The 22606-nt window shown below is 52.3% G+C and overlaps 1 protein-coding gene across 2 annotated transcripts in view; it reads left to right on the top strand.

Moving 5' to 3' along the window:
• Scarb1 (scavenger receptor class B member 1) overlaps positions 1 to 22606 on the top strand; it is a 66939-nt gene that overhangs the window by 29327 nt on the left and 15006 nt on the right. For both annotated transcript variants that reach the window (XM_059249375.1, XM_059249374.1), the window contains exons 2-7: positions 10049 to 10206; positions 11379 to 11520; positions 13728 to 13931; positions 15600 to 15695; positions 17093 to 17208; positions 19391 to 19557. In XM_059249375.1, the coding sequence (XP_059105358.1) occupies positions 10049 to 10206; positions 11379 to 11520; positions 13728 to 13931; positions 15600 to 15695; positions 17093 to 17208; positions 19391 to 19557 (883 nt within the window). The remainder of the gene's footprint in view (positions 1 to 10048; positions 10207 to 11378; positions 11521 to 13727; positions 13932 to 15599; positions 15696 to 17092; positions 17209 to 19390; positions 19558 to 22606) is intronic.

Here is a 22606-nt window from a genome sequence, read left to right as displayed (position 1 = left end):
GATGGGTCCCGTCCGTTTTCTTCACTGCTATGGTTCAGGCCCAGCGCGCACAGCCTCTTGTGTTCTGGGGGCTCGGCAGAGGCTGTGGAAGGAGATGGAAAAAGATGAGAGATGGCACGTGTCGCAATCGTGGGAGGGTTAGTGCAACGGGCTATGAGCTTAGGAGCACCCTAGGGGCACGTGGAGAGTGAGCGACGTAGGTGGTACAGAGAGGCGAGGTTGGAATAATTCAGGGGAGAGGCTACACAAGACCCCGCTGGTCATTGCCAGGGATTTTTTTTCTTTTGTTTTGTTTTTCGAGACAGGGTTTCTCTGTAGTTTCGGTGCCTGTCCTGGATCTCGCTCTGTACACCAGGCTGGCCTCGAACTCAGAGATCCACCTGGCTCTGCCTCCTGAGTGCTGGGATTAAATGTGTGTGCCACCCCTGTCTGGTCAGAACTGTGTTTTTGAGCCTGAAACGTGTTTCCTAAGGGAAGGACCAGGTTTTGCAATTTCCTAGGTCAGATTAATGATTGCTCCATGACACCGCAGTACCTCAACTGAGCCGCTGGGAAGTCCCTGGAGAGGCTGGGGACAGTGCCCTGCTGATCCTGTGCGGTCCTATGTGGAGAGAGAGCCTGGGTGAGATTCCATCTCTGTGACCTCCCTGGGGCAGAGGCTTCCGAGCCTGGTGCTGTGCCTGTGATATATGGTCAGAGAGTCAATGAGGTGAAATGTGCCCGAGTGTCTTGTTACCCACACAGAGGGTTCCTCAGGTCTCTAGCACCTCAGGTGGGGCCCTTAATCATCTCCGTCTGTTTTTGTTTTTCTTTTGCATTGTGTCTTTGACATCCGGGTATGTTTGGCTCCTGCAGGCCAACCTTTAGTTGGGAATTACCCTGGCTACAGTCAGAGTGCCCTCTCACCCCAGGCCCACTGTGTTCTCTTCGGTTTGAGTGGCCCAGAGCTCACTTCCGGCTCAAAGTATTTTTTTGTTTGTTTGTTTATTGAGACAGGGTTTCTCTGTGTAGCTCTGGCCATCCTGGAACTCACTTCATAGACCAGGCTGGCCTGGAACTCACACAGATCCGCCTGCCTCTGCCTCCTGAGTGCTGGGATTAAAGCATTTGTTTATCTGGTGCCCAGCCATCCCACCCAGTTCTATTCTGGAAGGCAAGCTGGCTTATTCTCTGTTGTACCCAGGCACCCAGGTCAGTGCGGGGCACTTGGCACATAACTAGTATGTATTTGGGGGTACAAACAAATGATTGGAACACCCAGTCCTGCATTGTGCAGGGCATGGAGGTTGCTCCGATTTTCCTGTCTCTCAGGCACTTGGAGTGCATTTTGGGGGCCCCCAAGGCTTGCCGAGTGGGGTTGAGGCAGCTCATGGCTACCAATAGAGGAGGCAGTCCCTCTGTATTGTTCTATTGCTGTTACTATGATGAAGGATCCAGACTTGACGCTGGTATCACCTACCTCTGATGAGGCCACTTCATTGCTACTGTGCACTGCTGGAAATGTCTGCGGGCAGAGAGGTCACAGAGGGGAAACCAGAAGCCAAAGAGAGTCTGCACCCCAAAATCCTTTCCCAGTGAGGCCACGCCTCCTGAGGGTCCTATCCCATCTCACGCGGCTTCATGTTAGAGTCCAAATCTCCATCCATGATCCTAAGCATGAGGATAAGGTCTTTGCAGGTGTTTTTAAGGTAAGGATCTGATGGGCCAGTGAGGTTTGCTCGCTGGAATTCGGGTGTCAAAGTGCGAGCCTCAGCCATGTGCTTCGGCTACTGCTGGCCCGGGGGTTGGTGTTTGGGACAGGGCTTGGCGAGGCTCCCCGCATGGGCACTATGGTCATCGTGGAACCACCCCCCCCCCTTCCCCTCCAGGATTGTCTGGGTCCCCAGCCCTCAGGACCGTGCTCATTGTCTCTGGCCAGCACTCAGTCTGGGCAGGAGGCTTGCTGCAAACCTCTTGTGTAGAAGTCAAGGATCCTTTCACTTGGTCCTGCCCAGGGCTGGGGACCAGCTGGGAGGGTCAAGCTGTGGAAGCCAAAAGTATCAAATTTTTTTTTTTTAATTTTTGAGAATCACTTGATTGAAAAATAGACAAATGGTTGAGAATGAAGGTGGGACATTTTACCTATCATACATCCTGGACCTGAAGAGCCTGAGCCGTGGGTAGGCTCAGAAATATTCTTCTCTTAGGCTAGAGGCACAGCTTAGTCCTAGTCTATGTGAGAGTTCTGTCCTGGCATCCCCAAATGCCGTTATTGGGGTTGCATGTGTGCATGTTTGTGTGTAGAAGTCAGAGGTCAACCTTAGTGTTGTTTCTCAGGTCCAATTCACCTTTTTTTTTTTTTTTTTTTTGAGACAGGGTTTCTCTGTGTAGCTTTGGAGCCTGTCCTGGATCTCGCTCTGTAGCCCAGGCTGGCCTCAAACTCACAGAGATCTGCCTGGCTCTGCCTCCTGAGTGCTGGGATTAAAGACGTGTTAATCCCAGGGCACAATACCACCGCCCAATTACACCTTTTTTTTTTTTTTAAAGGATCTATTTTTATTTTACACATAGATGTTTTACCCGCATGTATGTCTGTGCACCGTGTGCGTACCTGGTGACTGCAGAGACCAGACTATGGTGTCAGATCCCTTGGAAGTGGAGATACAGATGGTTGCGAGCCATCATGTGGGTGCTGGGATTCGAACTCGGGTCCTCAAGAAGAGCAGCCAATGCTCTTAACCACTGAACCATCTCTCTAGCCCCTCACTTTGTTTTTACGAGGCAGGGTCTCTCTAGGATCTGGGTTTCACCCCGGGCATCCTGCTGTCTCCATTTCCCCAGTTCTGGGATTACAAGCAATGCACCACCACACCTGGCTTTGTATGTGGGAGCTGGGGGTGGGGGGCAAACTCAGGCCCTTATACTTTTTGTTTTTGTTTTTGTTTTTGTTTTTGTTTTTCGAGACAGGGTTTCTTTGTATAGTTTTGGTGCCTGTCCTGGATCTCGCTCTATGGACCAGGCTGGCTTCGAACTCACAGAGATCCGCCTGCCTTTGCCTCCTGAGTGCCGGGATTAAAGGCGTGCGTCACCACCGCCCAGCTTGCCCTTATACTTTCGAAGCAAGTGATTTACGACGGAGCCATCAATACACAGGTTCTCAAGCTCATACTATGTCAAAGGTGCCCACAGGATGCCGGCTCCTCTGGGGGGTTCGTTTCCCAGACTGGCGGATTATGGTGTTCCAGGATTAGCTTTGGCTCCTTCCTCAAAGTCTTCTGAGGTCTTGCCAGGTGCCTGGCGCTGCCTGGAAGTTCAAGGCTGCAGCGTGAGCATCATCGATGGGATTTATGGCCTGGCAGGGAGACATAAGCACAATATACAGGCAAATGGGAAAACAAGGAGCGCCTTGGAAAAAAACAAGAGTGGGTGAGGGAGCTCGGGGCTCAGGGTGACCTGTGTGGGCCTTCCTGAGCACAGACACAGCATCCCATGGGGCCTTGCTCATAAGGCTTCCTTGGCAAGCATATTGAAGAGGACAGCCAAGCAAGGGTCTGGGAGAGAGTGTGTGAGCATCCGAGGCAGAGCCGATGGAACGATGGGGAGAATGATGGTAGGTCATGGCGTTAGAGATGCCAACAGGGCCAGACACAGGAAGAGGCTCATAGGTCAATGTCATGGTAAAATTTTATCAATTTTTTAAAGAATCGTTTTGGTGGGGGCCAGTGGGCATGGCATGCAAATGCCAGAGCGCGTGCAGAAGTCAGAGGACAGTTCGCTGGAGTAGGTTCTGTTCTTCCCTAATGGGAGTCCCAGGGACCTAACTCCGGTCCTCAGGCTTCGGCGTGAGTGCCTTTACCTGCTGAGTCATCTTGTCAGCCAAAGAATTCCAAAGTTAAAATTTTTTTTTTTTGAAAGATGTTGGACCGCAAACGGCAGATAAGGAAAGGCTACACCATCACAGGCATTATGCACCCCACATTCATCACTAGGCTCAAGGGCACTGCGCACTTCAGCCTCCTGCAACCCCAACCACCTGCTCCCCTCGGGAACCGCCCATCACCCCATGCTTTTGAGATTTTTGGCTAGTTCCCCGAGCCCAAAAGAGCCAAGCAGGATCTGTGGGGAGCCTGCCCTCTGGGAGGGGAAGGGAGCCAGTCTGTTCGAGATGAGAGCCTGTGGGCACTCTCCGCGGTTCTGCCCGGGCTCTTGCACCTTGAGAATTCCTCTAGGGCAGAGTTTTCAAACTGTGGGATGTGATCTTTCTGATATGGGTTGTGACATCTCCGGGGTATGTGGGCGACTGGTATTTCAAATGTGGTGTGTGTGGGTGGGGGGGTGGGTGGGGTGTCAGAGAAATGGCTCAGAGGTTAAGAGGGGTGTGTGTGTGTGTGTGTGTGTGTGTGTGTGTGTGTGTGTGTGTGTGTGGCGTGGTGTGTGCAGATGCCAGAAGAGGGTGTTGGATCTCCTAGAAGCTGGAGTTACAGCTTTGTGAGCTGCCTGATGTGAGTGCTAGGAAGCGAAATACTCTTAACCACTGAGCCATATCTCTCTAGCCGGCCCCCGCAAGTTAAAAGCAAACAAACAAACAAATAAAAGTCTAAACCACTAAGAGCCTGGTGCAATGACACCCTGGGATCCCTGCAATCCCAGCACTGAAGAGGTGGATGCAGGAAAAGATCCAGAGTTCAAGGTCTTCCTCAACTACATAGAGGGTTCCAGGCCAGCCTGGGCTACACGAGACCTCATCACATACAAAGAATCCCAAAACCCGCCCTAGAGGAACGGGGCGCAGTACAGAGTCAGAAATACTGCGGTTGGGATGGAGGCCGTTTTGGTGGGGGAGGTTGCCCCGGGGGGCGTGCGGCATTTGGAAGCTGGTGTTCTATGTGCTGTGTCAACCAGGGACTCCACGGGGCCACTGGGCATTACACAGATCCGATCGACTCCAGACATGGACATGGCTGCCTCCTCTCTCCCCAGGCTGTATGCCTCACCTCTGTCCTCACTTCTTTGGCTCGCTTGAGCTTCCTATTTTTTGCACAGTTGCTGGGAAATGACATCCTATGTGACTGTACAGTTTATCTTTTTAAAATGACGGGTGACTTTCCATGTGAACGTATCATTTAGGGGCCAGCGAGGTGGCCCCAGTGGACGAAGGCACTTGCTGCCAAGCCTGGTGGGCTGAGTTCGATCCCTGGGGCCCACATGGTGGAAGGAAAGAACCAACCTCTCTACAAGTGTCCTCTGACCTCCACACATGTGCCCTGGCGTGTGCAAACCCACACACATACCTGTGTACTCAAATAAGTAACTGCAGTGATAAAAAAAAAAAAAAGAAACGTTTATTGAGACATGCCGGCCTTGTCTGTTCTGGAGCTTTGCACAGTAGAACTCACACAGCCTATATGCTTTGCTTCTGCCTTCTCTCTGCTCCCCCGAGATACTACACTGCATCCTACCTTTCCTGTTTTCTTTCTGAGACAGGCTTCTATGTAGCCCAGGCTGGCCTTGAACTCACTATGTAGCTGAGGATGGCTTTCAACTCCTGGTCCTCCTGTCTCTGCTACTGGAGTGCTGGGAATGGAACTGACCTAATCCACCAGGTCACACACAGAGGCACGAGTACCCGTGGGGCTTGTCCCGTGTTGCCAGAGGCAGGTTGGTGCTCTCCCAGCGGCTCTCCAGATGTTTCCTAGAGCTTCGTTTTACAAACACCCCTGTTAAGGGTGGACCCGGAGCCCGGCACGCTCTCAAAGTGGGCCAGCCTTGGCTGGAACTCCCTCCTGGGATCTTTTCCTGGCACACAGCCCGGTTTTTGTCTTTGTTTTGTTTTCTTGCTATTGTGAGACAGATGATGACTGGCCTCAGCCAGGCTGCCAACTTTCTGCCTCAGCTGCCTGATGCTGAGGTAACAATCGTGCACCCCAACACACAGCTACATCTTTTCTTTTTTCTAAGTTTTTCACATTTTGTTTATTTTGTTACGGTGATAGGGATTGAACCCAGGGCCTTGTACATGCTAGGCAAGCTCCCTTCCACTGAGCTACATCTTCAACCCTCATCTACACTTTCTTTTATTTTAAATATAGTGTCGTTTCTTTATTCTTTGAGAATTACAGCATTCATACAATGTATTTCAATGGTATGGACTTGCTACTCCTCTCGGATTCTTCTACAGGCCCCTCTTAACTTTATGTGTTTATGTTTTTTTTTTTCTTGTCCTTTGAGACAGGGTCTCACTTTGTAGCTCTGGTTCATCTCAAACTCAAAGAGATCCTCCTGCCTCTGCTTCCTGAGTGCTGGAAGCAAAGGCATGCAACACCACATCCAGCTTTCTATCTTTTTTCTTTCTTTCTTTCTTAAATATCCCACTGAATCTGATCACTGTGGCCCATATACACATAGTATGGGGGCCAGTTTATACTATGTCCATTTAGCAAAATAATAGTACATTTACCCTTTGAGCCTGTGAGCTCTCAGCCATCAGTCTTGGCCAGATTCATAGTACCAGGCATGTTTTTTGCCCTGTGGAGCAAGCTTTACATCCAGTCAGAAAGTGGTTGATTACCCCCATAATATTCATGCCACTAATATATCCATGAGCCTGTCTTTTTTTAAATTTATTTATTTTTATTTTATGTGCATTTGTGTTTTGTCTACATGTATGTCTGTGTGAGGGTGTTGGATCGATCCTGGAGTTACAGACAGTTGTGAGCTGCCGTGTAGATGCTGGGAATTGAACCCAGGTTCTCTGGAAGAGCAGCCAGTGCTCTTAACCACTGAGCCATCTCTCCAACCCCATTTAGTTTCTTTTTGAGACAGGGTCTCGCTATGTACCCCTGGAGGGCCTGGAACTCACAGAGATTCACCTGCTTCTGCCTCCAGAGTGCTGGGATTAAAGGTGTGAGTCCCCATACCTGACGTCAGGCTTCTTATTTACCTCTGGGAGAAGTATTATCCCTGTGTGTGTGTGTGTGTGTGTGTGTGTGTGTGTGTGTGTGTGTGTGTCTGTCTGTCTGTCTGTCTGTCTGTCTGTCTGTGTCTATGTCTGTGTCTTGTGTTTGGAAACAGAGTCTCTCATTTGCCTGGTACTTGGTGAGTAGGCTGGCAAGCCAATGAGTCCCAGGGATTCACCTGTCTCTGCCTTCCTAGTGATAAGATTAGAAACTTGTGCCACTATGCCTAGCTTTCCTACGTGGGTTCTAGGGATTGACCTCTGATCATGCTCACCCAAAAAGCATTGACCCCTCATCTCCCCCACTGACCCATCTCTCCATCCCTCAATGTAGTGTTTAATATGCAGCCCAAATGTGCTCTCCTGGGTGCCTTTCTACCCTTGGGCTGGGCTGAGGGTTCCTTGGAAGCAGCATGGTCCTGAGGGGACTCACCTTGGCTTCCTCCCACTCTGTGTCCTAGGGCTATGATCTTTGGCCTTGGGAAGGGGGATGGATAGAGTGAACGAATCAACTATGTTCCGCCTTGACCTTCATGACTGTTATCTAGTCAGCTGGTCCTGGTGTCTCTGGTCTCTTTGACTGGAAAAAAAATTAAAAAGGTGATTCTGTAGTTACAATGGGAAGGGTCACTTTTCACTAGGAGACAGTGTGATGCCAGAGGCCTGCCTGATCCAGTTACCGTTCCCTGTCAACTCTTACCTAAACCTTCCAGCGGCTCATAAGGTGGACGCTGTGTTTGGTCCACGGCAAGACCTCCTGTGTCACCAGGAAAAAAGGGACTGTGACAGTCGCTGCCTCAAAGGGCTGTGGAGCTGGCCAGAAATGGAAAATGCAGTACAGAGGGCAAAGCCTAGCACGGGGCACCCAGGGACACTTCGGTTGCCACCGCCAAGGTCCTGAAATGCCTCTCTATGTATGCCAGAAATTCAGGCTGTGGTTGAATGGCGGCCACAGGTGGCCACAACTGTAGGAAGGGGTGACGTGGCTTCTCCAAGGTGGGGATTCATACTCAGCTGACGATTTACTTTCCTTGAGTCCCGTGGAGGACAGGCTAGACCCAGCCGTGGCTTCAGTGACGGGGCCTTGTAGTATTCAAGAACAAACCCAGGCCCAGAGAGGTAAGCTAGGCCTGGGAGAGTGTGACCCAGCGTCTGCCTGCCTTGGAGTCCACCCTGACCTGCCAGCTCTGGCCTGCCACCTCCTCTGGGGTCTCTACCTGTTGTTTCTGGCTGTTTGGTGACAGTGGGATGGTAGTCCTTGTCCTGGAAGGCCTAGTTCAAAGACAGTCAGAGGTGATGTAAACTGCCCGAGACCTGACCTTTGGACATTGCTGTCTCTGATGAGCTGGGGGTGGGGACTCTTAGCTCTTATGGAAAGCAGAGGTTAGAGGTCAGAGAATAGCCCACCTCTTCCTTCTAGCCTTTGAGAAAATTGGTGGGTTTTGTTTTGTTTTTGTTTTCGAGACAGGGTTTCTCTGTGTAGTTTTGGTTCCTGCCCTGGATCTCGCTCTGTAGGCCAGACTGGCCTCAAACTCACAGAGATCCCCCTGCCTCTGCCTCCTGAGTGCATGAGACGGAGTCTCATTCATCACGTATCTCAGGCTGGACCTCATAGTTACCATCTTCCTGCTTCAGCATCCCAAGTGCTGGGATGACAACCCTGTACCGCCATGTCTGCTTTGTATGGCTAGGGACCGAACCCACGGCTGCCTGTGTGCTAGGCAAGCACTGAGCCACGCCCCCAGCCCTGCTTGGGGTGTGTGTATGTGTGTGTGTGTGTGTGTGTGTGTGTGTGTGTGTGTGTGTGTGTGTTTTGTCCCTCGAAGCTGGTGACTGTGAAGAATCCAAGCCACGCCAGGTGGTAGAGGCAGAGGCAGGCCGATCTTTGTGAGTTCAAGGCCAGCCTGGTCTACAGAGTGAGTTCCGGGACAGCCAAGGCTACACAGAGAAACCCTGTCTCTGGAAAACAAAACAAAACGAAAAGAACATGTCTTACGACACTGGCTTCCTTCCCCTCGAAGCACAGAGCCCATGTTTCCCTGGTTCAGTAAAAGCCCCACAAGGCTGGGAACAGACAGTCTGTCTCATTCCCACTGCTCTCTGCCACTCCTGGGACCTGACCTGTCAAGAGTAGCTGCTGACAACATGCTTGGTGAATGAATGAAGGAAGGAAGGAAAGAATGGACGAAGGAAGGAAGGAATTAATCAGTGAATAAAGGAACAAAAGGATTAGTAAAGGAACAAGTGAAATGATGAATGAAAATGAAAAAGCGAAATGATGAATGAATGAAAATAAATTAAAAAAATGAATGAATAGCTTCATGAATGGGTGACTGGATGAATGAAAGTGCCAACGTCACCAAGTCACAACCACTTTGGTGCAGGGCTCCCTTCCTAGGAGCGCATTCCCTGAGGAGCACTGCCTTAGTCAGCGTTCTGTTTCGCTGGGAAGAGATGCCATGACCGAGACAGCTCTTATAAAAGAAAATATGTAACTGGGGGCTTGTTCACAGTTTTCAGAGGCCTAATCCATTATCCTCATGGCGGGGAGCATGGCAGCGAGTACCGTGGGCGTGGTGTTTGAGGAGTAGCCGAGACCTTACGTCCTGATCCACAGGCAGAGAGAGAGAACTACCCTGGGCCTGGAGTAGGCTTGTTTTTTGTTTTGTTTTGTTTTTTGAGACAGGGTTTCTCTGTGTACCCTAGCTGTCCTGGAACTCACTCTGTAGACCAGGCTGGCCTCGAACTCACAGAGATCCACCTGCTTCTCCCTCCAGAGTGCTGGGATTAAAGAGGAGCACCACCACCACTCGGCTTTGGAGTGAGCTTTTGAAAGCTCAACGTCCAGCCCTAGCAACAACACACCCCCTCCAACAAGGCCACACCCCCTCCAACAAGGCCACACCTCCTAATCCTTCCAAACACTTCACCGACTGGGGACTAAGTGTGCAAACATGTAAGCCCGTAGGGGCCATTCTCTTTCAGATCACCACAACCACCTTTCCTGACTGGCCTTTGGGGACCTTGGCACACAGGCCAGTCTCGGGCAGCTGTTGTGAGCCGTAGCGGGGGAAGCAAGCCCCTCCTTAGGCTCCTCTCTCTGTCTCCCTGCAGAATGTCCGCATAGACCCCAGCAGCCTGTCCTTTGGGATGTGGAAGGAGATCCCGGTCCCTTTCTACCTGTCTGTCTACTTCTTCGAGGTGGTCAACCCCAACGGGGTCCTAAAGGGTGAGAAGCCGGTAGTGCGGGAGCGCGGACCCTATGTCTACAGGTGAGGCCAGGCGGGGTGGGCTGGGGCTGTGGTGGGGAGGAGGGTCTGCTGTGTTCAGCCTTGGAGATTGCTCCGGAGGTGGGCCAGGCACAGAGGAGGGAGGCCATCATGGCTGACCATTTCTTTATGGAGTGATGCTGTGGGCCCGGGCTGAGGGCTAACATGCGCGTGTATGTGTGTTTATTGGAGGGGGGGGGGGCAGGGAGGGCACGAAAGGGGAGAGATGCTATGGAGTCCGAAAAGTCAGACAGTGGTTCAGAAATGAAGCCAGTTAGCATGGCAACCTAAGAAGTGGGCCACAAGCCGGGAGGGGACAGAGAGCATGGAGGGGGGCTTGTGTCTTAGTTGACGTGGCCTGTGTGGGCCTGTGTGAAGAGACTTGTGCCTTCAAGGTTGGAGGGGAACATGTGGCCCTGGAACAATGGGATGAGCAATGCAAAAGTCCTGAGGCAGGAGAATGGTGGCATTGGGGAACAGTGAGGAAGCCAGCTTATGGTACTGCAGGGCCTGGGGCTCACCTGCCAGCAACTCTCTCCTTGGTTTCCTGTGGGTGCAGCGACCTGCTGAGGTGGGAGTATTATTGTTCCACCCTACAGATGCAAACACTGAGGCCCCAGAGGTTTTTGCATTCCGTGGCACATGTCCCAATCCTGGGCTCTCATAGTTGAAACTAGGGACTCTTAAGAGTGCCTGCCTGGTCTTCTACCCTTGGGCAAGGGGCTTTACTTCTGTAGGACTGTTTCCCCGTCTGTAACATGGAGAAACCTACCATGGCGGGGGCGGGGCGGGGGTTCAAGGACCAGGTGAGATGGTTAGTTGGAGCCTCTTAGTTTAGCGTGTGGCCTGTAGTAAACTCTCAGTAAATGCTGGCTGGGTGGATATCAGCTTGGTGCTGGGTGCTGGTTGTCAAGTGAAAGAGGGATGTGGGGACTTGGTGTGCTTTCCAGAGGGGTTCAGAGAACCTTGTGGTGGGTGAGGGAGAGCAGAGAAGGGTTCATTGGTGGCGGCAATGTCTTGCCACGCGCGGGCGGACGCTGGGGTATATAGACAAGAGGAGGCAAGCTTGGCCTTGGTACCGTTGGGTATCAGTGGCTCCCAGGGTGTGCTGGGAGCTGATGGGAGCATCCTCGTGGCCTCACACACCCAGCTGATCCAGTGTCTCTCCACCACAGGGAATTCAGACACAAGGCCAACATCACCTTCCACGACAATGACACAGTGTCCTTCGTGGAGCATCGCAGTCTCCATTTCCAACCCGACAGGTCCCGGGGCTCGGAGAGTGACTACATTGTACTGCCTAACATTCTGGTCCTGGTGAGGCTGTGGCCCCATGTCCACCCCGTGCCTACCCCACTTTCTCCCCACAGTCTCCGTAGTGACCATCCCATCCTTCTCATTGCCTTACTTCCCACCTGAGACTCTGGGACCTCCCTCGTGGTCCCTGACGAAGCCTGAAGGTCAGCGCCACCGGGGACCAGTGTGGCAGGGTCACCTGATCTGGGCAGGTGGGAGTCAGAAAGAGCAAGCATTTATTTATCGAGTACGGTGTTGGGAGTTGCTGGGTCACGGCCTCGGTGCATGTTGGGACCCAGTCAACTCAGAGCAGACCCAGCTGTCTTGGGGAGAAGGCAAGAGTGAGATCAGGAAGGACATTTACACAGAGGCGCCAGGAGGACACCCCCCCCCCCCCAATGGACGAAGTCCCAGGCACCAATTGGGCCAGCCTCACCAGGCCAGGGGCGGAGCCCATGGTCTGATTTTCATACTTTTTGGAAGATTCTTTTGATTCCCCATCCCCACCCCTGGCCATAGGAAATTGTCAGAAAGACCAGTTAGGTGCTGGCTGGCTTTGCCCCTCAGCTTCCCTGCCAGCCAAGCCTGGGTCTATTGTCATTGACGTCCCCAAAGACCGATGGGGCTGGAGGGAGAATTTTTGTTTTTATTTACTTGTTTGTTTGTTTATTATCATTATCAGTCTCTTGAGACAGGGTTTCTCTGTGTAGCCCTGGCTGTCCTGCAACTCACTCTGTAGACCAGGCTGGCTTTGAACTCACAGAGATCCGCCTGTCTCTGCCTTAAGTTCTGGGACTAAAGGTGTGCGCCACCACATCTGGCACATGACTCCTTGTTTAGATATTAAAACACAACAACAATCCGTGCTGGGCCAGCAGGCTGGGTCAGTGGGCAAAAGATGCCTGCCGGTAACCCTCATGACCTGAGTTGAATCTTCTCCAGGACCCACATGACTCCCACAAGTTGTCCTTTGACCTCCATACATGTGCTATGGCAACCCCACCCCCCAACAAACATAATAAGAACCTTGTGTTGATTACTGATACTGAAGGAGACCTGTAAGGGGGGGCGGGGGCAGCACAACACGCTTCATGGGAAGTTCAGCCATGCATCGCCCTGGAGGCAGAGGTGACTTTTGGTTGAACAGCCTTTGGAAAAACCTTGGGCCCAGATGCATGCTGTCGAGGAAAGCCAACACAAAAACTGTAAAACTCGGGCTGGAGAGATGGTTCAGTGGTTAAGAGCACTGTCTGCTCTTCCAGAGGTCCTGAATTCGATTCCCAACAACCACGTGGTGGCTCACAACCATCTGTAGTGGGAACTGATACCCTCTTCTGGAATAAAGGAGTACATGCAGATGGAACACTCATATAGATGAAATAAAATCCTTAAAAAAACACGCCTTTAATCCCAGCACTCAGGAGGCAGAGCCAGGCGGATCTCTGTGAGTTCGAGGCCAGCCTGGTCTCCAAAGCGAGTTCCAGGAAAGGTGCAAAGCTACACAAAGAAACCCTGTCTCGAAAAACCAAACAAACAAACAAACAAACAAAAAATTGTAAACTCAACTGCACTGAGGGCACTTTGACCCTGGGGGGAGCAGATGTCTTGGACTCCCAGTGTTGAGGTGGGGAGGAGACATGAGAAGTGGGGTGGAATCCCCATGAAGAGGCTGAGGCAGGAGGATGATGAGTTCTGCATCAGCCTGGACTACATCCTGAGACCTTGTGTTAAAAAAAAAAACTAGAAAAGGGGGCTGCAGGAGGCTGGGGAGACTTTCTCAATGTGTTCTGTTCCTGGGCTCCTGTTACTGATAGCATGGGGTCCGCATCCTAGTTATAAACAGAGCACCCGGATCTTTGCTGGCCCTCTTCTCTGGCAGGCCTGCTCCTATCCTTGGCTACAGCCTCGACTGTTCTGAGGGTGCAGGACAGCCTGGGAAACCTCCTTCTTTGCCCCAGCTCTGCAGAGTATCTCCTGCCAGGCCTCAGGTGTGGCTCTACAGTTACAGGGGCTGAGGAGGGCTTCTGAATGCCAGGCCTGAGCTTTGTGACTGCCTTGGAGTTCACTTAATCTGAACCCTTTGCATGTTCTCGAGTTCATATTGCCCTGGCAACAAGGACCAGAGAAGGGTCCACACTGAGGGCCTGAACTCCTTGCCTGATACCTGGTTGAAGGTATCGGGAGGGAGACACGTTCATCTCCCTAGCCCCATGTCCTTGGCTTTGCAGGGTGGCTCAGTAATGATGGAGAACAAGCCTGCAGGCCTGAAGCTGATGATGACCTTGGGGCTAGCCACCATGGGCCAGCGTGCCTTTATGAACCGGACCGTCGGTGAGATCCTGTGGGGCTATGACGATCCCTTCGTGAATTTGATCAACAAATATTTCCCAGACATGTTTCCCATCAAGGGCAAGTTCGGCCTGTTTGTTGATGTAAGTGTCTTCCGTCCACACAAACTGTCGTGAAAGCCGGCTGTTGAGGGGGAAGCCCCTAACTCAAACCGGCTTAAGCAAAGTCGGGGAAATTATCAGCTCATATAACAGAAAACACCAGTGTTGCATTCAGGGGTGGCTTGATCCAGTTCAAGGGGTGTGTGACTGGGGGTTAGCTTAGAAAATTGAAGGCTTTGCTGGAGGAGGTGGAGGACTGGGTTCTCGAGAAGCATACCTCAGATGTCCCATCAGTGTGACTCAGAGGTGCCTGCTTATTCTCAATCTTGACCTTAAGTAACCTGAGCTAAGATCTGATCTCTGACCCCTGCTCCAGCTCAGCTTTCTTCGAGGGAAATCTGATAATGAGGTAGGCTTGCAGTGAAGGTCAGTGGCATGACCCAGTCACCCACACCTCCAGGACCTGTTGTACTGAGCTTAGATGAAATTTACTGCTCAGCGGTTAAAAGGACTGGTTGCTCTTCAAGAAGACCCTAGTTCAATTCCCGGCACCCACATGGCGGCTCACAACCATCTGTAGCTCCAATTCCAGGGGATCTGATGCCCTCTTCTGGCTTTCTTTGGCTCTGTATGCATGTGGTGCACAGATAAAACATGTAGGCAAAAAGACTCATACACATAAAATAGAAATACATACAGTCTTGTGGAGAGCAGACCATGGATAAGGCACCGCATCTCCCAGTGACCAGGTGAGGATCCTGTGGGGTGAACATGTAACAAGATGTTGAATGCCCAAATGGTAGTGCTTTTACAGTCAGGAGCCCTGGGTAAAGCCCTGTTCCTGCACCTGCCCTCCCCACTCCCACCCACCCACCCATACAGACCTCTATCCCTCTCTCTTCCTTACAGCTGAGGTTGGGGGTCCTGGGTGGGGCTCCTGAGGAAACAGGCAAGGAGACAGGAACAGAGCACATTCCATCAAGCTCTGCTCCCCAGCCATTCTGCTTAGCTGATTGACAGATGTTACTTCTGTGACCTCTGATCCAGTCTACCATTGCTGGCCCTTCCGTTGAGCTTCTAGACCCTTCCATGACACTCTTTCCCTGGAGAATTTGTATTAAATGCTTGCTTTCTCTCTCTCTCTCTGTCTCTCTGTCTCTGTCTCTCTGTCTCTCTGTCTTTCTTTCTTTTTGTTTGCTTGTTTGTTTGTTTGTTTTGAGACAAGATCTCTCTGTGTAGCTCTGGCGATCCTAGAACTCACTATGTAGACCAGGCTGGCCTTGAACTCAGAGATCCGCCTGCCTCTGCCTCTCGAGTGTTGGGATTAAAGGTGTGCGCCACCACTCCCCAGTTAAATGCCTTTTTTTTTTTCTTTATTGGCTGCTGGGCCTGATGGAGTAGGCTTGTCATCTCTGTACATGGGAATATGAGGCAGGAGGGTGGCAGGTTCAAAACCAGCCTGGACAACTTAGTGAGACCCTGTCTCAAAATGTGAAGTTAAAAAACAGAGAGCTGGGGGTAATGGATGGTTCAGTGGACAAGCACTTGCCCAGCAGCATGTGCAAGGCCCTGGGTCCTGTCCTCATCACTGAGTCAGTACGGCAGTGAGGGGACCTGTCCACAGCTGAAGGACAGGTGGGCTTGTGCCTGTGTCCAGGTCTCGTGCCCCCAACCTAGGGCTAAGTCCACTGTTCCCCGCCTTGTCTGTAGATGAACAACACGGACTCTGGGCTCTTCACTGTGTTCACGGGCGTCCAGAACTTCAGCAGGATCCACCTGGTGGACAAATGGAATGGGCTCAGCAAGGTGAGCAGGAGGGGAGACAGTCCCCACCCCCGGAAGCAGGGACTAGATTGGGGACAAGCCTTAGGGGATGGTAAGTGCTCTGGAGAGGGCGTCGGGGTCACCTGAGGACCTCCCAGGTCCAGGAACTGTCCCTTGAGTGCTTCTGCTGGGAACTCCTCACTCTTCTGAGTTTTCGTTTACAAGGCAGACAGGAAGACATTCCCATAAAGATAAGACAATGGAGGCCCAGCACCTTGTCCGTGCCCACCCGGAAACCCCCAACACTGTTTGCGGGACCCAGCTTCCTGGCCGTCGACCAACCACCACGCCTCTGTGTATCCAGAGAAATGTGTTTTCCTTCCTTCTCTGAGCACACACAAATCCTGTGGGGGCTGTTTTGCAACTGGCTCTTCTGCTCAGGACATCTTTGTGTATATTGTGTTTTTGTATTGTTTTGTTTGTCAGTGGCTGAAGATGGAGCCCAGCCCCTGTGCATACTCTACAGGGGCTCTCCCACTGAGCCACACCCCAGCCCCTCACTGGGGGATTCTAGGCAGGTGCTCTACCAGTGAGCCACACCCCAGCCCCTCACTGGGGGATTCCCAGCCCCTCACTGGGGGATTCTAGGCAGGCATTACCTGCTGAACCATCTCACTGTTGCAGCAACCCTTTTCCTTCTTAATTTTTTTTTTTTTTTTTTCGAGACAGGGTTTCTTTGTGTAGCTTTGCGCCTCTCCTGGAACTCACTTCGTAGCCCAGGCTGGCCTCGAACTCACAGAGATCCGCCTGCCTCTGCCTCCCGAGTGCTGGGATTAAAGGCGTGTGCCACCACCGCCCGGCCCTTCTTAATTTTTGTTCGTTTTTGTTTTTCGAGACAGAGTTTTACTGTGTAGCCCTGGCTATCCTGGAACTTTGTAGCCCAGGCTGGCCTGGATCTCGCTCTGTAGACCAGGCTGGCCTCCAACTCACAACAATCCACCTGCCTCTGCCTCCTAAGTGCTGGGATCTAGGGTGTGCACCACCATGACTGGCTTGAGTATTGGTTCTGAGTCCTAGTCTCCCTGACTAGAGGCGCCTTAGGCACTCTGATGGGTTCTGTTGTCTCCTGTTGTCACCCTATCAGCTCTGCTGGCATGTCCCAGCTTTCCTTGTTTGCACGGTGTGTATGTTGACTTCTGCTGGGGGAGGGCACAGGAAGATGCGGGCAATGCGCCCATTGTACAGATGACTTAACTGAGTCCCCGACAATGCTGTGTGTTCAGGCCTCACTGTGGGGAGCAGGAAGCTGGGTTGCATGCTCTGTCTACACAGCCTGTTCTGTGCCAGGGGTTGGATATGATGATGTCTGCACCGGAGCATATATGAGTTGCAGGCCTTGGCTGTCCCTCGAGGCTGCATCTTGTCCTGTCCTCCCACAGATCAACTATTGGCATTCGGAACAGTGCAACATGATCAATGGGACGTCTGGGCAGATGTGGGCCCCATTCATGACACCCGAGTCCTCGCTGGAATTCTTCAGCCCCGAGGCCTGCAGGTAACGCTTGCGTTGGCACTCCCTACTCCTGAACAGGAGAATCTGCCTCTAAGATGATTTAGGGTCCACTCAGGTAGCTCCTGGCGTGTGCACTCCAAGTGCCTGGCCCTTGGTGTCCTATGGCTCAGGTGTTTTTCTTGTCAGAGGTGGCTTGCAGGGAGGAAGGATTTATTTTGGATTTCGGTTGCATGAGGATTTGTACCTTGAAGGGTCTTCTGCCTCCCTCAACAGCGCCCCCAGCTGGCATCCAAGAGTGCAAACATGTTGTCTGACTGCCTTGACAGTTTCCTGAGTGCCATAGGCTTCTGCAGATCCCAGAAGGGCTGTGAGTGGGTGGTTGCTGGGGACTCAGTCGTGATGGTGGTGTTGAGAGGTGATGGGAGGAAAAGGTCAAGGTCTCAGGGGAGCTGTGAAGTGGAGCCAGAAGGCTGGGGTCTCCTGGAATCCGGACCTTTAACTGCTGGGCGCAGTTCCCTCTCAGTCTACCGATCTCCAACTCCCCTGCCTCAGAGGCATGCTGGGGTCTTGTAGCTTAGGCTCCACCATCCCAGGGTCCCGACTGTGGCCTGGGAAGACATGGTGGGCCTCTGAATCCATTCCTAAGTTGTGCGCTAGCCAATGTTCCATTCTGGCCACGCTGGAGGTGACCTTGGCCTGGGGACTCACTGGGCTGACCTTTGAGCCCTCTGCCTCTCTAGCTAACACAGACAACGATGCTCTGTGCCAGGTGTGAACAGAGCCATGATAGGGTGAGCAAAGTCTGTGCCTTGGTGCCTATGGCCCATGGGGTACTTTCAAACGCAGAACTTGGTTATTTTAGAAAATGTATTACTGTTTTTCAGTTAGGTGTATCTGTGTGGGCATCGTGTGTGCAGGTGCTTATGGGGGGGCCAGAAGAGGGCATCAGATCTCCTGGAGCTTGTGTTATAGGTGGTTGTGAGCTGCCCAAAAAAGTGGGTGCTGGGAATTGAACCTAAGTCTTCTAGAAGAGCAGTAAGTGTTCTTTACCATTGAACCGTCTCTCCAGCCCATTTATTTGTGTGTGTGTGTGTGTGTGTGTGTGTGTGTGTGTGTGTGTGTGTGTGGTGCTGGCCATGGACAGAGTGGGTCACCCAGTCCTTGTTTCCAATCGGAAGTGTGATTGAGGTTAGACCGTGCGGTGAATGGGTAGAGAGGATTGAGGGTAAGCAAGGAAGACCTAGAGAGCTGGTGTGTGTATTCCAGGCGGAGGGAGAAGTGGGATCCAAAGGTCCTGGGGTGGGAAGGGGGTGTGTTTGAACAGCACCTACGAGGCCCTTAGCAGGTGGAGTGAGACAGGATGGGTGAGGGAAGCCAGGGATGGCATCTCACTGCGGGCAGTGATGGCAGGGGCCATGGTGAGTTCCTCAGCATTCAAAGGAGACCATTGCCCAAAGCCCTGGTTCCCACAGTCCTCTGTGCCCAAGTCCCTATCAAGACAGCACATCGCCAGGCAGCGGTGGCACACGCCTTTAATCCCAGCACTCGGGAGGCAGAGACAGGTGGATCTCTGTGAGTTCGAGGCCAGCCTGGTCTACAGACAAGTTCCAGGACAGCCAGGGCTACACAGAGAAACCCTGCCTTGAAAAACCATGAGAGAGAGAGAGAGAGAGAGAGAGAGAGAGAGAGAGAGAGAGAGAGAGAGAGAGAGAGAATGGCATTTCATTGTAAGTGGACAGGAACTCTGTAAACTTCAAACTATCTCAGGTGCCTGACCACACGTAGTGTAGCAGAACACCGAGCACATGCTGGCTGGCTTTCTTTATTGTTTGGGGAACAAGGAGAAAATTTACCAGATGGGCAGTATAGGTGCAACAACTTGGCCCCAAATGGTTTTTTTGTTTTTGGTTTTTCGAGACAGGGTTTCTCTGTGTAGCTTTGCGCCTTTCCTGGAACTCACTTGGTAGCCCAGGCTGGCCTCGAACTCACAGAGATCCGCCTGGCTCTGCCTCCCGAGTGGTGGGATTAAAGGTGTGCATCACCACCGCCCGGCAGTTTTTTGTTTTTGTTTTGTTTTGTTTTTTGGATTCTTTTGAGACAGGGTCTCATATCACCCAGGCTGGCCTTGAACTTGCTGTGTAGCCAAGAATGACCTTGGTCTCCTGATTCTCCTGCTAAGCAGAGAACTAAGGGAATAGTCCCTCACCCTGCCTCCTCCCTGCAGGTCCATGAAGCTCACCTACCAGGATTCAGGGGTGTTTGAAGGCATCCCCATCTATCGCTTCACGGCCCCCAAAACTCTGTTTGCCAATGGCTCCGTCTACCCACCCAATGAGGGCTTCTGCCCGTGCCTCGAGTCCGGCATTCAGAATGTCAGCACCTGCCGGTTTGGTAAGTGTCCTGTCCGTGTTCTTTCCCCGCCTCCAGGCCGAGGTGAGAGGGTGGCACCAGGGTCTTATCTGCTGCCAGCTTGCAGTCCCATTAATCTCTGGTCTCTGCACCCCTGATGAGCTCAGTGCTACAGATAGGGAGCTAAAGATAAGCCCAAAAGATAACGCCACCCTGATAAATGTCCCACCGGCACTGGTTATCCACACGGGCTCCGTCGCTCCGAAGTCCGAAGGGTCCTGCCCTGAGGTTAAGATTCTGACAGTGGGCACTGGTTCTTGGCCACGGGGAGAGGAGTCAGCCAGCCCTCGTCCCCTTCCTGCTTCTGGAGGCACCACATTCCTTGCCTCGTGGCCCCTTCCTTTCCATCTAGCATCCAATTTGAGACCAGGTAGTGCTGTATGGCCCAAGTTAGCGTCTAACTTACATCCTTCCTGTCTCTGCCTCCTGAGTACCGTGATGGTAGGCACGTACCCTGAAACCAGATTCCCCCCAAAGCACCGCATTCTCTGATCTCCTCCTCTGCCCAGCTCTTGAAGAGTTTTCAGGACCCCAGAGACTGACTGGATGGGAGCCACTAAAGGATCTGAGTGCCACCCGATCTTTAGCCTGGTGGCTGCCGCTGTAACTCCCTTGCCCACTAGGACGTGGGTGGGAACATCCCCCGGGGCCATTCACCTGCTGCGGAGCCAAGGGCTTGGCAGAATCAATCCGGCAACTCCGCTCTTGTGTCAAAACTCTCCTCTTCGGCCGAGTTGGGTGTGAGTCTTGGTGCTGGCTGGCTGCTCTGGCGTCTGCTCTGGCGAGTTCTAATCGTGTGCCAGACCCTGCCATGCCCCAACCTCTGTTGCTCAATTTGGATACTTGGGTGTCAGGGACATGTTGCACCCCTCACCCCTCACCTGGTGGTCAGGCCTAGGCAGCTCCAGGTACCTCCCACGCAGTCTTTCTTCCTCCTACCCAGCTTGCTCCCCGGTCTGCTACTGTGGTCCCCTCGGTCCCTTGCCAGTTCGTATTGCATCAGATGTGAGTCAAATTGAAATCAAAAGCTTCATCTGTTCATAGCCTCTCGGAGGCCCTCCTGATCTTGCGTCTTCTTTGGCCCTCCAGCCATCCTCTGTACATTCTCTTTGTGCCTCCCTATTGCCTGCTTATGGCTACTGATGTTATTTAACCCTTCCCTGCCTGTCGCCTCTCCGGACTGCAAACCTTGTGCCCTGTCCCGTCCCCTCGCCCCCCGCCCCCGCCGCCACCACTCCTAGGACGTATGGCCTTATGATAGTTGTTCACAACGTGTTGAAATATGCAGAGACAGGCACTAGAAGGCCTGAGGCAGGGTGGTGACCTGGGTCTGGAGGTTGGTGGGACACAGCCTCTCTCTGACTGGGTCTGACTTTCAGAGAACGGTGAAGCGTTCTCTCGTAGCTAGAGGAGTGAGCTCTGGGGATACTGCCATAGGGGTGAGAAGAAGAGAAGACATGATGGAGCCTAGTCTGGCATTTCCCCTGGTAAGACAGCGCCTACCAGGTCACCTGCTGCTCGGAGCCATCAGGACATCTGTGGCAGGTGCCAGGTGCCTGGCTTGACGGGGAAACTTGTTGGTTTCAAGCTTCCAAGGCAGAGCCCTGCACAGGCACAGGATCCGGGACTTTTCTGTGGGCAGGAAGCTGTGTCCACAACCTCTAGCTCTGCTCCCCCTCAGCGCTTGATCCCAGAGCTTGCTCCAGTTGGTCCAGCTATGACCCAGTCCCTGAAGCTGGACTGAGGCTGTGTTTGATTGGCCAGGCTGGGTCACACACACCGCAGGAGCGGCGGTGACATCCCGACACCCTCTACTGACAGGGACAGAACTTCAGATGTGCCAGAGAATCTAAGTGTACTTGTGTCTGTAGCTTGTTCTTTTGGTTTTTTTGGGGGGAAGGGGGGAGTGGGCACAAGCGTGTGTGTGCAGGCACGTACATGCATGGAGGCCAGAGCTGGGTATCTTCCTCAGTCACCCTCTCAGTCATTTTTTGAGGCAGATTCTCTCAATACTCCTTGACCTGGCAAGCTCCAGGGATTCACCTGTCTCCGCCTCCCGGTGCTGAGGTTACAGATGTGCACTGCCACATCTGGTTTTCTTTCTTTCTTTCTTTCTTTCTTTCTTTCTTTCTTTCTTTCTTTCTTTCTTTCTTTCTTTCTTTCTTTTTTTTTTTTTTTTTGGTTTTTCGAGACAGGATTTCTCTGTGTAGCTTTGCTCCTTTCCCGGAACTCTCTTTGTAGACCAGGCTGGCCTCGAACTCACAGAGATCTGCCTGGCTCTGCCTCCCGAGTGCTGGGATTAAAGGCGTGCACCACCACCGCCCGGCAACATCTAGTTTTCTATGTGAGTGCTGGGGACCTGAACTCGGGTCCCTAAAGCTTGCTTTTTTAAAATGGGAGAACAAGAAAGGGGAGGTGGGGGAACTCAAATGATATGAGCAGTTTGGAAACTGCAGAGGGAGCTCAGCCACCTGGCCAACCACAACCCCGCGAAGAGGCGGGCCTCGCTGGACGCAGTGTTTCCCAGCTCCTCCAGCCCACTGCCTGACTTTTGGTCTGTAGGCATCAATCTCTACGTGGATGGAGTCATGATGTGTGTTCTTTCTCCTCGTTCCCTGATGCCGCCCCCACATCACATTGCTATGTTCTATCTGCAAGATGGTGGGTGAGCTCCTGGCTCATGCAGCTCCCTCTCGGCATTTCAAGCACAAAGGTGCTCCTAGAACATTCTTGCCCATGCTGTGAGGGTGCATCTGGGTCCACATTTCTGTGGCATTTTATCTTATGATAAAGAATGCACATAGGTTTCCCCTTCTGGGTCACGAGAACTTCGTGGACTCAGGACTCCTGTGTCTCATCTCCCTGTCTTGGGACGGCCTCGGACCTTTCCTGGAGTGCCCCTTAATCACAACTAGGGTAATCCTGAGCAGTTAAGTCTGGATACACGGGCCATAAAGCTATAAATTAATTATACTTATTGCCTGGGTGTGTCTCTCTGAGGGTGTTTGAAAATAAAAAATAAAATTAAAAA

Source organism: Peromyscus eremicus, chromosome 23 (assembly GCF_949786415.1).
Source record: "Peromyscus eremicus chromosome 23, PerEre_H2_v1, whole genome shotgun sequence".
NCBI classification, from domain to species: Eukaryota; Metazoa; Chordata; class Mammalia; order Rodentia; family Cricetidae; genus Peromyscus; species Peromyscus eremicus.
The sequence above is the reverse complement of the archived record's forward strand: the minus strand, read 5'-3'. Positions and strand labels throughout refer to the sequence as shown.